Here is a 17,836-nt window from a genome sequence, read left to right on the forward strand (position 1 = left end):
TGTGCGTTCCTACCCAAAAATAGCCGTGCTCCCAATTATGGTCATACCCTGTAGTGAAAACCAGGTGCTTTCCATCAGCAGACATAATTTGGATGCTATACCTTGTCCAGTCCTCCCCTTACAGAGCCAATGTTTATTACCTCCTGGTTGCTGTCCTTATCAAAAGTATGTCCCTATAGACGTCTACCTTTTGATGGATAGCGTCCTGCATTCTGCTGTACATCCTGCATTCTGCTGTGTAAGCCTATATTCTACAAATGAACTTTATAGCAGAGTTCATCCTTTGTGTGTGCTACTTTCTAGTTTCTAAAAGCAGGCTCTAATACTCTTATTATAGAATATTGATGATGAATTTCCAAAATTTTCCAATCAATACCTCTCCTTTACATCATGAGGATGTCATTCCAAGTATAAAACTTCATGTATGTCCTGATTGTGCTCAGAAAGCAGTCAATTTTTTGATAGGCTTGTTTGGCCTAACTGTTTTCAGGTGTCTTGATTGCAGTTAAAACACTAAGATCTTCCTCCTCATTTTGACTCCAATTTTTGACTGGGAATTTATTTGTATAACAATAGTGTGGCATAGTGGCTAGAGTTCGAATCCAGCCCACCTGCTCTGTGGGGAAATTCTCTCAGTGACCGCATATCAGTCATACTTTCTATGCCTAGCCGACCTTGAAGGATTGGTGCGAGGGAAAAAGCGATTGCCTGGGACGAGAAGCAGCGAAGCACCCATTGTGGATCTATTTGGTGCTGTTAAAACGGCAAAGCCGATTGATCGAGGTAGCCTGCAAAGGTGTCTTTGGAAGGAATCGTCCCAAAGTCTTCCAAGTTGGGGGCTGCCCTGGATGTAAAATTTCTGGAAATTTTGAAGCTCGGGAAAAAAACCGTTTTCCCCCCAGTTTTTTTCGGGGGGAAACGGAAATTTTCAGAAAAATTGAAAAAAATGCTACATTAGCATTTCTTTTGTCTTTTCTAGATTGAAAGTCATCCTGTTACTTTAGAAACATAAAATGACTCCAATTTTTGACTGGGAATTTATTTGTATAACAATAGTGTGGCATAGTGGCTAGAGTTCGAATCCAGCCCACCTGCTCTGTGGGGAAATTCTCTCAGTGACCGCATATCAGTCATACTTTCTATGCTTAGCCAACCTTGAAGGATTGGTGCGAGGGAAAAAGCGATCACCTGGGAAGGAAAGCAGCGAAGCACCCATTGTAGATCTACTTGCTGTTAAACGTTCCATAATCATTTTCTTTTCTTTTTTCGATCTTTCCAATTTTTCAGAAAAAAACAAAAAAGGCTTCAGGAAAAAAAAGGGAAAAAACGCCCCCCCTCCCCGAATTTTTCCGTTTTTTTCCCGGGCCTTCACATCCTTAGCCCTAGCGATGCTTCTTCTTCTCTTTGAGTGTTGCAAATGCGAAGTTCTGCTGTCCTAACGTTCCGTATTTATATCATCTAGCCCTTAGCCAACTGTGACCCAAGGCAGACTTCATAACATGTTTCCAGTTCAGGCGACTGTGCAATTTATATGTGGTGGGAAACATCCTTATGTTATGGGAACGGTTTCCTTTATTTTGTTGTTCCCAGCCAGAGCACATTCCGTCCCCCATTTGCAAGGGAAAGATCTGTCTCCATTCAGCAGCAACTCTCCAGGGTCCCAGGCAGAGGTCTTTCACAAGACCTACTGCCTGGTCCTTTAACTGGGGATGCCAGGGATTGAACCTGCAACCTTCTCTATCACTGAGCCAGGGTCTCACGTCAAGGACTTTCCCATCACCTACTACTTGATCCTTTTAATTGAAAATGCAGGGGACTGAACCTGGGACTTTCTGCACGCACTGAACCAAAGTCTCAGGTGGAGGCCTTTCGCATCACCTACCATCTCTTAACTGGGTAGCCCAGGCTAGCCCGATCTCTTCAGATCTCAGAAGCGAAGCCGGGTCGGCCTTGGGTGGTGTTTGAAAGGGCGATCTCCAAGGAATACCAGGGTCGTGACACAGAGGAAGACAATGGCAAACCACCTCTGAAACGTCTCTTGCCTCAAAAACAAGTCTAGCTCGCCACCTACTGGTAAAAGGTAAAGGTTCCCTTGCTCGAAAGCCAGTCGAGTCCGACTCTAGGGTTGTGGTGCTCATCTCTGTTTCAAAGCTGAAGAGCCAGCGCTGTCCGAAGACGTTTCCGTGGTCATGTGGCCGGCATGACTAAACACCAAGGCGCACGGAACGCTGTTACCTTCCCACCAAAGTGGTTCCTATTTATCTACTTGCAATTTCTTGCTTTTGAACTGCTAGGTTGGCAGGAGCTGGAACTAGAGACGGGAGCTCACTCTGTCATGCGGCAACTCGGGTCTCGAACTGCTGAACTACTGACCTTCCACAGCCTGCAGTTCAGCATCTTAACCACTTGAGCCACTGCAGCTAGTGGTGCATAACGCTACAAGAGCTCAAACTTAATTGATTATCGTATGGCCTGGTGGGTGGGTAGTGCAGCCAGGAGATCCTAAGATTGTCTGGCAGCCAGAAGTTCTAGCTTAAGAAGTTCTATCATGCCGGGGAGATGCTCTACTACTGAGCCATGGCCCCACTGGTGGATGGCACCTGGTATTTTTGACCACTGTGTGACAGAGTGTTGGACTAGATGGGCCTTTGGCCTGATCCAACATTGGCGTCTCTTATGTTCTTATGTTCTTATGGTCCCTGCAGTGTGCTTGCTTTTGAGTTCTACAAGACATGGGAGACTGAATGTTTGGGGCAGGGGAAGGAAGAAAGCAAGTCCTTTCAAGGCCTGGTGGCAAAGTCCAAAGTCTGCAGTTGCTGTCTTAAAATGCTGCCTCCTAAACGGGATTACTTAAAATGGTGCTGAATAAAAACACATTTTCCCCCAAGCCCTCACTAGACAGTGTTCCCTCTAAGCTGAGTTAGTGCGAGCTCGCTCACAGTTTTTTTAGCCTCCGGCTCACACGTTTTTGTCTTCGCTCAGGAAGGAGGGCTCCAGAGCAAACTAATTGATGCAGCAGCCAAATCGCCCGCTCACAACTTTAATGCCAGTAGCTCGCAAAGTAGAATTTTTGCTCACAGGACTCCACAGCTTAGAGGGAGCATTGCTCACAGGATGTCTGTTGTGGGGAGAGGAAGGGGAAGGGATTGTAAGCTGCTCTGAGACTCCTTCGGATAGTGAAGGGCGGGGTATGAATACAATCTCCTCTTCCTCTTCCTTCTACCAAGGCCTGACCCTAGAAACTGTATCCTCCATGTCATACATTAGCTGGTAGTTTTTCTTTCACTGCTGATCAAAGTGAAACATGTCCTGATAGTTACTTGAGTGAGTTTTTTAGACTCTTAATGGCGATTAGAGGGAGAAATTGAGAAGGAGGGGGTGGTCAAAGGCTGGGACGTCACCTCCACGTGGCCACTCGCTTGCGGTTCATAAGGGGGGGGGAGCCGCACCCTTTGTGCAATGTTTGTTGGCTTCCCCAAAACATCTGGCTGGCCGCTGTAGAAAATGGAATGCGGAACTAGGTGGGAACGCAGGTCATAGTTTATCGAGGGTGCCCAAAAACAAAACAAAGCCTTGGGCCAGCCTTGGATGGCCGCACCAAGTAAATCTGAACGTGGCTCACGGTACCGAAAAGGTGGGGAACTCTAGTCTAGCCTATGTTTGCTAACAAAGTAGCACATTTACAACAGTCTTTGTGTGCCACCTGCTGGGACCCATGTTTGGTTTCAAGACGGTCAGAAAATGTTGATCTCTTTTTAGTTTAGGGGAAAACTAGATTTGGAGGAGACGGGGCAGGTTTATAAAATTATGGGATGGAGAAGGTAGATGCATGGGTTTCCTCCCTTCCTTGTCCCATATGGCTAGAACCAAGGATCGTCCAGTGAAATGAACGTAAAGTTAGCTTGACCTGCTTTGGTGTAGTGGTTTGGTGTCATGGTTAAGTGCGCGGTCTCTAATCTGGGAGAACCGGGTTTGACACCCCGCTCCTCCACTCGCAGCTGCTGGATGACTTTGAGCAAGCCATAGTTCCGACAGAGGTGTTCTTGAAAACAGCAGTTTCTGTCAAGAGCTCTCTCAGCCCCACCTGTCTGTTGTGGGGAGGGGAAGGGAAAGGAGTTTGTAAGCCGCTCTGAGTCTCCGAGGGGAGGGCGGGGTATAAATCCAATTTCTTCTTCTTCTTCTTTTTCCTCCTCCTCCTCTTCTTCCTCTTCCTCTTCTTCTTCTTCTTCGAAAGATGAGAAAAAATGTGGCTGATAAGAATTCTGGTTTGTTGTTCTTTTTTGCAGTTTGCGTGTCCTCTAAATTTCTAATAGAAACTTTCACACTTCTCTTTAACTGTCTCCCGAGGGTTTAGGAACCTGTTGGAATGCAAGCCCAGAGGCTAAAGGGCCCAAAACAGAGTCAAAACAAACTGGAGATTTTTGACCCAGAGGAATTAGCTGTGTTAGTCTGTTGACAAACTTTATTGTAGCACAAGCTTTCAAGAAACACAGCTCTCTTCGTCAGATGCCTTTGACGAAGAGAGCTGTGTTTCTCGAAAGCTTGTGCTACAATAAAGTTTGTTAGTCTTCAAGGTGCTACTGGGGTTTTTACTATTCTGGAGATTTTTGAGTTAGTTTCAGAGAGTAGCCATGTTTGTCTGCAGTAGAAAATCTTGACTCGAGTCCAGCAGCCCCTTAGAAGCCCAACGAGATTCAGGGGATGAGTTTTCGAGAGTCAAAGGTATCTGACAGATGGAGCTTATGCCTCTAAAACTGAGCCTGCCTCAGCCGGGAGGGGGGGGATATAAATTAAATAAATTTGTTTTATCTGGCAAATATGCCTTGTAAGCCGCCCTGAGCCTTCGGGGAGGGCGGGATAGAAATGTGAATAATAAATAAATAAAAATAAATATGTTGGTTTATAATCCTCAGTTTGTTTTTAAGCATGGGTATGGGGAGAGACCCCCCTCCTTCATCACCCTGGTGGTCAAAGAGAAATTCAAGGATGTGCATAAAGTGATTTTTGCGATCCGCCAGGTGCGGTGGCTTCCGCCTTGGTTGTCGGTGGTAAACCTTTTGCCTGGCCCAGTGACTTTTCTGTCTCTATTCTTCTGTGATGGATTCGGATTGCTGATCTTTCTCCCCCCCCCCTCTTTTTCTCCAGAGCATTTCTTCTACTGCATTTCGGCGGCGGGAGACGGAGAGAGCCGCGTGATGGCCGAGAAGCGGCGTTTGGAAGCTGTGGGCGCCGTGGCCTACAGCAAACTACCTCGGCTGGAGGCGGATCCGAACCACGTCCATGCGGCCGGCTTGTGCAGATCCGGTGTGCTGCCCGGCCATGCCTCTGACGGCCATTACAGCTACCAAGGAACCTATTTCGGCTATCCGCTGCAGTGCCACGAATCGCCTGAACTCTCGGTACATTGGAGTCCCGCGGAGCCTTATGTGCCTTGTACGGATGGGGGCATAAGCCAGCAACTCAGGCCGGAGAAAGGGCGCTGTATGTTCTACAGGCAAGATTCGGGGGGCTTGGGGATGTGGGCACAGAACCCTAGCTATGAGAAGAGGAAGGACTGCCTGGTGGGAGATACGCTGGCTGCTCAGGAGAAATGGACTAATTATAGCGGTCACACAGACTTTATTCAGCAGGGTTGGATCCAGGGGTACCCGATGCTGCATTCCTCACAAGTGCCGGCGGGCTGTGCTCCCTTGTTGGTACCCAAACCAGTTTACCGAAATCACGTTTACTGTACAGATGCCGGCTATAGCCCCAAAGCCTCCCCGGTGCCGGGGATGCCGGCGGTAAGCCCCTCGAAACGGCCAACGAATGTCGAATGGACTCCTCCATCTTCTGGGCATGCAGTTAATGCGAGCTGTGGAAGCGCCGCGGCAAAAAAGGGCCAGGTTGCGGAATCGGGTTTCCTGCCATTACCCCAAAGTTGGAAAGACGCAGTTGCTGCCCCGCCCGGCTTCTCGCCTTACCACAAAACATTCGAAAACCTCCAAGTAGCCCCAAGTGCCTCGTCGGTGGACGCGAGTTACCCTGCTGGGTGTAAGAATCGGAAAAGCGTCCCAGAACAGTGCGCTGGGAGCCCTTGTGGGAAGGGCTGGACTAAGCTACCTCCTCCTGCCAGCCCGTTGGCAGCATCCCAGGGCCTTATCTGTCAAGAGAGGTCATCGGCCTGCTACCCGCTGCCTTCCTACCCGCTAACCTCACACGAGCAGCTAGTGCTTTATAATCAAAGCATAGCCCACGCGGAGAAGCAGAAAGCTCTCTTTGCCTTGCCAGCTTGCAAAAGCTTTAATTTCCCAGCTGGTAATGATCCTCAGCTGCTGCCAAGGACTTGCTTCCCACCAGCACCCCGGAGTTACTATCCCGGTTATCTGGAAAGTGACTTCTACCGAGCGCCTGGCTCCCCTCTAGTGCCCTCTCCCGGCCTTAAAGTGTCCAGGGAACACGAGTCTCAACAGAATTCCCATTCCAAGATCTCCTTTGAGCACAGGAACCCCATCTCCACATGCTCCGTGACTGAAAGGTCTTCACGGGGCAGCTCCTTCCCCAGCCGAGAGGGTCCGCGAGACTGGCCCGGGGCCGACGGTTCGGCAGAGCCAGCGAACGAGAGTTTTCGGTGCCAGCGGGCGACTCCCCAACCCCCTGCCTTTCAACAGCTTTATTCTGCTGAGAGGTCACCCCGCTGCGTTGACGGCTACAGGCCAACCCAAGAGGCCTTCTATGGTACGGGCCCTTGTCTGCTGGAAAAGGGCCACTCAAGGGAGGTGGGACCTTCGTATGCAGAGAAGCAGTCCGGTTTGAGCTCCGAAGACAAGAAGAGGGACCCCGGCAAACCTCTCCAGTCGGGAGCATGCATAGTGATTCCAGATAGCCCTGTCGCATCACACGATCCCTGCCTCAAAGGAGATTCGCGGAGGAGTCGAATTTCTGAACGTTCAGATTCCCTCATCCAGCAGTTGCTGCAGTCCCCAGACAAAGAACCGAGGGACTTAAAACGAACTGAGGCTCCCCTGTCTCCTTCCTCCCCTCCCATGCCAGTGATCCACAATGTCTTTAGCCTCGCCCCTTACCGGGAGTACCTCGAAGGATCCGCTGTTTCCCTGCGCCCCCCATCCTTGGAGGGATGTCCAGCAGAGAAGTCCTCCTCTGCGAAGTCATGGCAAAAGGCGGGAGGAACGACCTCCCCTCGTCCTCCCTCGGCTGCATCATCTAAAACTCCTGGAGCGTCACTCGATCAGGGGAAAGACATCGCCTGCAATGCAGCAGCAGAAGGCAGCAGAAAGGATCCAAGCGGCAGCTGTATCGTGCCGGAGAAAGAAAGTAGAGGTTACCCGGGGTTCTGCGAGAATTACCGGGGGTGTCAGAATGCACCTGCAACCAGCTCGCAGGGCGCGACAGGCTGTGCGAGTGAATTCGCCAAAGAGGACCATGCGTTAGACCTCAGCTTGAAAACAGAAGGGTTGCCAGATGTCCTCCGTGCTCAGGGACCGGCTGGAAAGCCTGAGTCTCTCGAGAGGGAAAACGGCAAGATAGACGGAGAAAGTGTGAAAGAGGACCCAGCCAAGGGGCAGGAGGTGATCCAGGAGTCCAACCCGCCAGCGTCGCAGCCCCCGCAAAAAAACCGCTCTGGGGAGAAGAGCAATTTTCAGAGCTCGGCAGCGTTCTTGTACAAAAAATTCAAGATCCTGAAACCTCGTGCCGCAGGGCCAGGCTCTACGACGCAACAGAACTTCTTGTTTCAGTCAAATTCCCAAATAGATGCTCTGTCCAATAATGCCTCTCTGCAACGAGATTCCAAGCAGGCGGCGACTCAGCAAAACCACCTGCCTGTACCACAGAGCTCCCAACCGGTGGTGACGCAGCAGAACTACCTGCCTGTTCAGCATAGCTTCCAACTGGTGGTGTTTCAGCAAAACCACCTGTCTGTTCAGCAGAGCTCCCAACAGGTGGTGACTCAGCAAAACCACCTGCCTGTTCAGCAGAGCTCCCAATGGGTGGTGACTCAGCAAAACGGCTTGCCTGTTCAGCAGAGCTGCCTGCAGGCAGTGACTCAGCAAAACAGCCTGCCTGTCCAGCAGAGCTGCCAGCAAGCAGTGACTCGACAAAACAGCCTGCCTGTCCAGCAAAGCTCCCAACAGGTGGTGACTCAGCAACACCACCTGCCTGTTCAGCAGAGCTCCCAACAGGTGGTGACTCAGCAACACCACCTGCCTGTTCAGCAGAGCTCCCAACAGGTGGTGACTCAGCAACACCACCTGCCTGTTCAGCAGAGCTCCCAACAGGTGGTGACTCAGCAACACCACCTGCCTGTTCAGCAGAGCTCCCAATGGGTGGTGACTCAGCAAAACGGCTTGCCTGCTCAGCAAAGCGGCCAGCAGGTGGTGACTCGGCAAAACAGCCTGCCTGTCCAGCAGAGCTGCCAGCAAGCAGTGACTCGGCAAAACAGCCTGCCTGTCCAGCAAAGCTTCCAACAAATGGTGACTCGGCGAAACAGCCTTCCTGCCCTGCACATTGTCCATGAGAAGTCGGCCAAGCCCAACGCTCAGCACTTGTCGCGCAAGTGCCGTAAACAGCCCGACACTTCAAAACTCCCGCTTCTTGACATGCCGGCCGGGTCTCCTGCTTTGGGAGAGGTCAGCGCCTCGCTCCCCCCCAGCTGCAAATCTCCCACCCAGCATCCTTCACCCAAGCAGTATTTCACTGCCCTGCACGCCTCCGTCTGTGCTGCCATTTCCGATTCGGTATCTACCTCCTCTCCAGAACTGCTCAGGGAATGGCTGGAGAAGGCAGAGCCCGAGCGGAAGCCAAAGTCGAAGGCAGCCGTCCCGGCCAAGGCCAAGAGCGGACCGAAGACCCCTGAGGCGCCGAAGCCCTCCAAAGCCAAGCGGGTCTGGCTGGCCTCCAAGGACACAGCGGGGCTCCTCAAACGGCTGCAGTCTCGGCTGGAGACCTTCTTGCTCACCCGCGAGTGCCCCTTCCCCAACGTGGTGCGGGCGGGCGCCATCTTCATCCCCATCCACGTGGTGAAGGAGCAGCTGTTCGGCAACCTGCCGGGCGCTTCCGTCGACCACGTCCTGCAGGCCCACAAGGTGGAGCTGCGTCCCACCACCTTGACGGAGGAGAAGCTCTTGCGGGAGCGGGACCTGAAGACCTGCACCTCCCGCATGCTGAAGCTGCTGGCCCTGAAACAGCTGCCCGACATCTACCCGGACCTCCTGGATCTCCACTGGCACCACTGCGTCAAGCAGCAGCTCGGTAAGTGTGGTCGGTCAATGGCTATCTTCTGAAACAAGGAGATCCTTTTTTTTAAATTATTCAACGCAGTCTTGCAGTCTCTGTCGCCTCCGTATGTGGTCCTCGGACACCCGTTCCCGGATCAGTTGTCTCTTTTTTCTTTTTTCAAAAAAGTTTTAATGGGAAATTTAGCATTAGATAACGAAGACGAACCGGTGACGATAAACTGTCACGGACATGTGAGGTCATAGTAAAGAATCAAGCATCAATTAATTAACATAGTGAAAACATCTACAACACGAGTCTGATCGAAACGGTCTTTGGAGCAATACAATTTAAAGCAGGGTAGCAAAAATTATAATAATCAAGAGAGGCAGAGTTGAGGGTCTTTATTTGAGGTTCGTATCGATATCCTTTCCATTGTGAGATAATCCCATACCAAGTCCAAAACACAGGTAAAGGTAAAGGTTCCCTTGCTTGAAAGCCAGTCGAGTCCGACTCTAGGGTTGCGGTGCTCATCTCCGTTTCAAAGCCGAAGAGCCAGCGCTGTCGGAAGACGTTTCCGTGGTCATGTGGCCGGCATGACTAAACACCAAGGCGAACGGAACGCTGTTCCCTTCCCACTGAAGTGGTACCTATTTATCTACTTGCAATTTCTTGCTTTCGAACTGCTAGGTTCGAACTGCTAGGCAGGAACTGGAACTAGAGACGGGAGCTCACTCCGTCATGCGGCGCACTCGGGTCTCGAACTGCTGAACTACCGACCTTCCACAGCCTGCAGTTCCCTTGAGCCACCGCAGCTCCCCAGAACACATGGCCCGGCCTTATATTTTATTTATTTATTACATTATATTTGTGACTCGCCTAATCCCCACGATTGTGGGGCGCTGGGCGACGTACAGATTTAAGACCATAAAAACCATATCCGACATATTATACAGAATTGAAAGCAAGTAGCGATGTGTTGTGGCTCCCTCCTGTTTTCTGTGGGAGTTTCATGAGCCAGGGGTGTTACTTGTCGAGTGGGTGCTGAGTTCAAACGATGCAAAGTTGACAGGACACAAGTCTGCAGGAAGCTGTCTGAAACCTCTCGGCTTCCCAGCGTTTATTTATAAGCTCAGTTTTCCCCCATTTCCCTCCCCCCTTCCTCTCACACTCCTTCTCCCTGCGTAGAGGAAAGTTTCAAGCATTCTAGCATCCTTTTGGAATGTGTGTGTGTGTACAGGCAGCTCTCTGTTATCTCTGCCAAGGTCACACTGACTGCGTAGGCAGTCACCAGACTTCTCATGCTGTTAGCACACAAATACTTTCGGGTTCCCAATTTCCAGGCAGGAGAAGAGTTGATCCATCTGCACTGCTTTCCTACACGGGGAAGGAAGCTCCACGGGGGATGGGGGGGGTCCCAAGTAGGGTGCCAGCCATGGTGTAAACCGTCGCTGTCCTCAACCAAACACCTGGCGGAACATCTTCGCCTTAGAGGCCCTGCGGAATCGCATAAGATCCCGCAGGGCCCTGTTGTTATTTGGCAGAGAGTTCTACTAGGTCGGGGCCAGGGCTGAAAAGGCCCTGGTTGAGGACAGCTGGATATCTCCAGGGCCAGGGACCCACCAGCAAGTTGTCCTGTGAAGAGCGTAAAACTCTCCCAGGGGTATAACGGAGAATATCGCATCAGAGCCAAGGTCCATTAAAGTCAGTATTGGCTACTCAGGCTGGCAGCGGCTCTCCGGGGTCTCAGGCAGAGGTCTTTCGCATCACCTACTGCCAGATTTTGTAATTGGAGATGCTGGGGATTGAACTGGGGACCTTCTGCACGCAGATGCTTTGCCACTGAGCCACAGCCCCTTTTCCCAGTGGAATCTGGAAGCCTTCAGAGCTTTAGTGAAACATTCACTATAAATCTCTTATTCCGCCCTTCCTCCATGGAGTTTGGGGTGGTGTCCGTGGTTTTCCCCTACTTTACCTGCACAACAACCCTGCGACGTATGCCTGTGTTGGGCCCAAGGTCACCCAGCAAGCTTCGGGGTCAGGGTCAGCCCGATATTTTAATCTATCTATTTATTTAACTTTTAAACCACTCTCTTGCAGAGGGCTCAGGGCAGTGGACAGCTTTTCAGTAAATACGTATATGAATTGATCGTCGTTCCAGTTCAGTTTAGAACAGTTAAAACAGTTAAAACAATAAGAATCACAACTAATTCAGAGGGATACCAGTTTATATCCTTCCCCATGGGGGGGGGGGAGTAGAGGAGGCCAGGCTCGATGACAAACTGTTGCTTGTCCCCAGGGCTTTTTTTGTAGAAAAAGCCCAGCAGGAACTCATTAGCATAATAGGCCACACCCAACAGCAGGAACTTATTAGCATATTAGGCCACACCCCTGACAGCACAGCTTATTAGCACATTAGGCCGCACCCCCATGTTACCAGAAGTGTGGTGATCCAGCCACACCCACCTTTTGCTTCTTATTCTGTTTACCTTGTTTGTTGTCAAAACCCAGGGCTTTTTTTGTAGCAGGAACTCCTTTGCATGTCAGGCCACACACCCCTAATGTAGCCAATCCTAATGAGTTTCTGCTGTTGGGTGTGGCCTATTATGCTAATGAGTTCCTGTTGGGCGTGGCCAACTTGGGAGCCAGCCGGAACTCCGTTCCTGTGCGTTCCTGCCCAAAAATAGCCCTGCTTGTCCCCAACCGTAGGCCTGGCAGAACATCTCTGTCTTGCAGGCCCTGCAGAACGGCACTAAGTCCCTCAGGGCACAGATGTCACTCAACGGAGTGTTCCACCAGACCGACACGATGGCCGAAAAAGCCCTGGCTCTGGCCGAGGACAGCCAGATATCTTTTCGGGCCAGGGGTCACCAGGAGGTTCTTCTCCCCGGAGTGTAATGCTCACACACACACACACAAAACCTTTATTGGCATGAAAGCACAAAACGTCATCGAGATATGGGGAAATACTAAGATGCATCAGTCACTTACACTTCTGATTGCATAATATAAAAATGTTGCAACAGCCTCCATTATTTTGCAATTAGAATTAAACAGAAGGAAGTGACCAGTTGAGTCATCAGAATGCCAGCTCTCACCCTCTAGAAACGGGGTAATAAAACGAGATCGGATATCCCTATAGAGGGGGCAATGAAGTATGGTGTGTGTAGTGGATTCTATATCCTTTAGAGAGCGCTATTTTTGGGCAGGAACACACAGGAACGGAGTTCCGGCTGGCTCCCAAGTTGACCACGCCCAGCAGGAACTCATTAGCATAATAGGGCACACCCAACAGCAGAAACTTATTAGGATTGGCTACATTAGGGGGTGTGGCCTAACATGCAAAGGAGTTCCTGCTCCAAAAAAAGGCCCTGGGTTTTGACAACAAACAAGGTAAACAGAATAAGAAGGGAAAGGTGGGTGTGGCTGGATGACCACACTTCTGGTAACATGGGGTGCGGCCTAATGTGCTAATGAGCTGTGCTCTCATGTGTGTGGCAGGATATGCTAATGAGTTTCTGTTGTTGGGTGTGGCCTATTATGCTAATGAGTTCCTACTGGGCTTTTTCTACAAAAAGAGCCCTGGTGGATTCTATATCTTTTAGAGAGCAAGGACAAAGTCTGTCTACATACGGTATCTGGCGGCACCTCCCTAAAAGCACCTCTGGCGGCAAAACATTAAAGTGTGCCAGCATGTATGCGCTGCGATGATGTGGGGCTGTTAAACTTGACAGATACTTCGCAGTAGAGCCCATGTCAAGAGTGTAATGCTCTTCGTGGGGGTATACCAGGAAGAGGCAGTCCCGTAGGCACGTTGATCCCAGACCGTTTAGGGCTCTAAAAGTTCATACCAGAACCTTGAACCTTGAACCTGGCAAAGCACTGGTTGAATGTGTGCTGTCAATGAGGTCCCAGTAAGGACCCGGGCCGCTGGCATTCTGGACCAGTTGTAATTTCCGGATCAGTCTCAAGGGTAGCCCTCTGTAGAGCAAGTGACAGCAGCCTAACTTGGAGGTGACCATCGCGTGGATCGTTGTGGCTAGGTCAGGGCGAGAACAGGAAGGGGGCCAGTTGCCTGGTCTGGATCTAGCACAAGACCTACTGACATCGGTGGAACCGGATGGGTTCTGCAGTGGCCGTTTGGTCCTTTTAGTTTGGATAGGACCAGAACCGGTGAGTTTAGGCAACACAGGTTTCCCCCTCTCCTGTTGAAAGGACCAGGTAGTAGGTGATGTGGAAAGCTTCTGCCTAAAGGCCTGGAGAACCACCACCAGTTCAGGTAGATAATACTGACCTTGATAGACTGATTCAGTAGAAGGCGCGCATATATATATTTTGTGATTCCGCCCCCTGCCCTATAGATAGATAGATAGATAGATAGATAGATAGATAGATAGACTTTGCCTCATGTGGCAGCCATTTTGTGATTCTGCCCCCTGCCCTATATATATATATTGACTTCGCCTCATGTGGCAGCCATTTTGTGATTCCGCCCCCTGCCCAATATATATATATATACATACACACTTCGCCTCATGTGGCAGCCATTTTGTGATTCCGCCCCCTGCATATATATATATATATAGACTTCGCCTCATGTGGCAGCCATTTTGTGATTCTGCCCCCTGCCCAAAGGTGCTTGCAGGCTCAAAAAGGTTGGGAACTCCTGGAGCAACATGTTCTTGAGACCTTCTCCCCCCTTTCAGTCACAAACTAAGTTCTCTCTGCAGAAGAGGAGACAGATCCTAGAATTAACTAGCCCTGCCCTTCTCCACCCCCACCCCCCAATTAATTTTGTGACCATGACTACTTCTTTCATTTCAGATGATTATCCCTAACTTTATTTTCCAGGTTCAAGTTCACAGGCTGGTCTCCCTGCCTCCAAGTAGGTATCTGCTCTTTGTGTGGGTGCCTTTATGTACATCTGCTTTAAATGGAAAATAATAGTGGCCGAAGGCTGTCATTGGAAGGCTGTTGGGAGAAAGGGGGCCGATGGGTACCCAAAACGAAATGGCCGTTGGTGGTTTGGGGTTCACTTTGCTAGAGAGAGAAAGAAGGGGAGAGCTTGTAGCCGAACAAGTACATGCTGCAGACCTCGCACAATTTAACAAGGGTTCGTACTGTGTTTTTTTCTTATCCGTGGCCTTTTAATTGAAAAAGACCCTACACTCCTAATTAGGAACGGGCACAAACTGAGCCATGAAGTGAAATTTGTGGCGAATTTTGCCCTGTTTGTGGTTCGCAAACCAAAGTTCTCGATGCAGTTCATGGGGTTCGTGCCAGTTTGGGGCCGGAGTAGAAAACAGGGATTTAAAATCTCCTTAAACCCAAAACAATATATATATATATTTTTGGTTCATGCCCATCGCTACTCCTAATACTGGTTTCTGCATTTTGGTGTCGTGGCATTTATAGGTGTAAAACTAATTTACACCCAGGCACAGTTTCGGTCTTCCCTACATTGAATTCTTAGCCTCCTCCCTTCTGGTTTTTCTAGGGACTTTAGGACAATTGTTCTCCTTCCTTCCCTTTTATCCTCACAACAACTTTGTGAGGTAGGGTAGGCTGAGAGTTGGTGGTTAGCTCAAGGGCATCCAGTAACCGTCATAACTGAGTGGGGAATTGAAACCCCGTATAAATCAGTGGTGCAGCCTCATTTGGAATACTACAGCTCTGGTCACCACCAATGTTCCCTCTAAGTTGTGGAGTCTTGTGAGCCACAAATTCTGCTTTGTGAGCTGCTGGCATTAAAGTTGTGAGCAGGCAATTTGACTACTGCATAACTCAGTTTGCCTTGGAGTCCTCCTTCCCGAGCGATGACAAAAATGTGTGAGCTGGAGCTAAGAAACTGTGAGCTAGCTCACACTAACTCAGCTTAGAGGGAACATTGGTCACCACACCTCATAAAAGATATTGTAGCATTGGAAAAAAATGCAGAGAAGATTAAGGGGATGGAACAACAGTTTGGTGTAGTGGTTAAGTGGGCGGACTCTAATCTGGGAGAACTGGGTTTGATTCCCCACTCCTCCACTTGTACCTGCTGATGTGACTTTGGGCCAGTCACAAGCTCTGGCACAGCTGTCCTTGAAAAAGGGCAGTTTGTGTCAGAGCTCTCTCAGCCCCCCCCCCCTCACAGGGTGCCTGTTGTGGGGAGGGGAAGGGAAAGGAGTTTGCGAGCCGCTCTGAGACACCTTCAGGTAGTGAAGGGCCGGGTATAAGTCCAATCTCTTCTTTTTCTTTTACCTCACAGGGTGTCTGTTGTGGGGAGGGGAAGGGAATGGAGTTTGTAAGCCACTCTGAGACTCCTTCGGGTAGTGAAGGGCCGGGTATAAATCCAATCTCTTCTTCTTCTTTTACCTCACAGGGTGTCTGTTGTGGGGAGGGGAAGGGAAAGGAGTTTGTGAGCCGCTCTGAGACTCCAAGTGAAGGGCGGGGTATAAATCCAATCTCTTCTTCTTCTTCTTCTTATGAAGAAAGGTTAAAGAGGTGAGGGCTCTTTAGCTTGGAGAAACGAGAACTGAGGGGTGACATGATAGAGGTTTACAAAATTATGCACGGGACAGAGAAGTCCTTTTCTCCCTTTCTCACAGTACAAGAACTACCGGTCACTCAGTGCAATTAATGAGTAATAGGTTTAGAGCAGGTAAAAGGAAGCCCTTCTCCATCCAAAGAGTAATGAACACATGGAATTCACTGCCGCGGGAAGTGGTGGCAGCGACAAGCATAGACAGCTTCAAGAGGGGAATTAGATAAACACAAGAAGTGGGGACCTGCGATATTTGCGGGGGGAGTATTCCCTGCAGATCCCCCGCTGAAGCAGCAGGAGCTCCACATAGAAGTGGAGGAGGAAGTGGCTGCAGGTGAGCCCATTAGGCGGGCCCACTGAGCCTACCAAGCCTCCTACCTTGCCCCTCCCCGGCACTGGTGGCGAGGCCCACACAGCTCCCAGCCTCTGGGCCTACCAAACCTTCTCCCTCCCCGCACCAGTGGCGAGGCCTGTGCAGCTCCCAGCTGCTGGGCCCACCAAGTCTTCTCTCCGGCCCCCCATCACCGGTGGGGAGGCACAGTTCCCAGTGCATTCTCTGCACATGCACAGGGAATGCTCTTTTACTTTTGCGGGGATTTAAGTATCCCCCCGTATTTTTGTTTCTACATTTCAGATTTTTCTGGACACCTGAGGAGTGCCACAAGTGACCTCCTGATGGCACGGGTTTTGGCAGCCGTGTGACACAGAGTGTTGGACTGGATGGGTCACTGGCCTGATCCAACATGCCTTCTCTTACGTTCTAAACCCCCATCTCCATGATCTAATCCTGGCACTTTTGTATAGCACTGGCTCCCTGATAGGTTATCCCTTGCCAGAACTGTGCCTTTTTCCAGAACAGGAAGTTGTCAGACTGCTTCTGTTCTGGGAACCTTTTTCCAAAGAGACTTCTTTTGTCTTGCAGAGGATTCTGGGACACCTTACTTATTATTTACAACATTTTGACCCTGCCTTTCAGCCCTCCAGAGGGCCACCAAGGCCGCAAGCAGATTAAAAAACATATATAATTTTTTTAAAAAAACCTTGAAATGGTTAAAACCAAAGAAGTACACATTGTTTAAATAACTACAACTATGTTATAATGTGTGCAATCGAATAAAGTAATCGTAATAATTGTGCACCGTCAAGTCGCGACCGACTTGTGGCAACACCAGGACTATGGGGGTTTGCAAGGCAAGAGATGAGCAAAGGTGGCTTGCCGTTGCCTACAACCCTGGAATACCTTAGTGGCCTCCCTTAGAGTTTGGCATAGTGGTTAGGAGCACGGACTTTAATGTGGGAGAACCGGGTTTGATTCCCCACTTCTTCTCCACATGGCAGCTGCTGGTGTGACCTTGGGTCAGTCACAAGTTCTCTCAGAGCTGTTCTCTCAAGGGCAGTGCTCGAAAGAGCTCTCTCAGCCCCCGCCTACCTCACAGGGTGCCTGTTGTGGGGAGGGGAAGGGAAAGGAGACTGTAACCTGCTCTGAGACTCCTTCGGGTAGTGAAGGGCCATGGGGTATAAATCCAATCTCCTCCTCCGTTCATATGAATACTAACCAGGGCTGATGCTGCGTAAGTTCTGAGAACAGACGAGACTGGGCTTGCCTGGACCGTCCAGATCAGGCCAAGAGATGTTCAGAGGTGGTTTGCCATGGCCTGCCTCTGCGTAGCAGTCCTGGGCTTTGTTGGTGGTCTCCCATCCAAGTACCAACCAGGGCTGACCCTGCTTAGCTTCAGAGACCTGATGAGATCGGGCTAGCCTGGGCTATCCCGGTCAGGGCAAGAGAGGAGCAGAGGTGGTTTGCCATTGCCTGCCTCTGTGTAGCGACCCTGGGCTTCCTTGGTGGTCTCCAGGGGTCATTCCGTAGAAAAAGAGGTGCAGGAGCTCATTAGCACAGCTCATTTGCATATGTCACGCCCCCTGACATCACCGGAAGTGTGTCAGAAGGCAGCACCCACCGCTCAGGCTCCACTGGACTGTTTTGGATTGCTAGCTATTGAGTGTGGGGGGGAAATGTGCAGATCTGTCCCTCGCAGAGGAGGGAGAGCTTGTACCTGAATAAAACTTGGTCTTAAAGGTGCCACTGGACTGTTTTGG

At 50.3% G+C, this 17,836-nt stretch overlaps 1 protein-coding gene across 1 annotated transcript in view; it reads left to right on the forward strand.

Annotated features, from left to right (window-relative positions):
- Window positions 1–5,195: 5,195 nt before the first annotated feature.
- The window catches only part of LOC107110721 (chromosome unknown open reading frame, human C15orf39), a gene marked incomplete at its 3' end in the record, with an annotated part of 16,835 nt that continues 4,194 nt past the window's right edge, over window positions 5,196–17,836 (forward strand). The window contains exon 1 of the mRNA XM_015411517.1: window positions 5,196–9,249. Coding sequence (XP_015267003.1) covers window positions 5,196–9,249 — 4,054 coding nt within the window. The remainder of the gene's footprint in view (window positions 9,250–17,836) is intronic.

The sequence above is a fragment of the Gekko japonicus genome, unplaced genomic scaffold (genome assembly GCF_001447785.1).
Source record: "Gekko japonicus isolate JY-2015 unplaced genomic scaffold, Gekko_japonicus_V1.1 scaffold6926, whole genome shotgun sequence".
Taxonomy (NCBI): Eukaryota; Metazoa; Chordata; class Lepidosauria; order Squamata; family Gekkonidae; genus Gekko; species Gekko japonicus.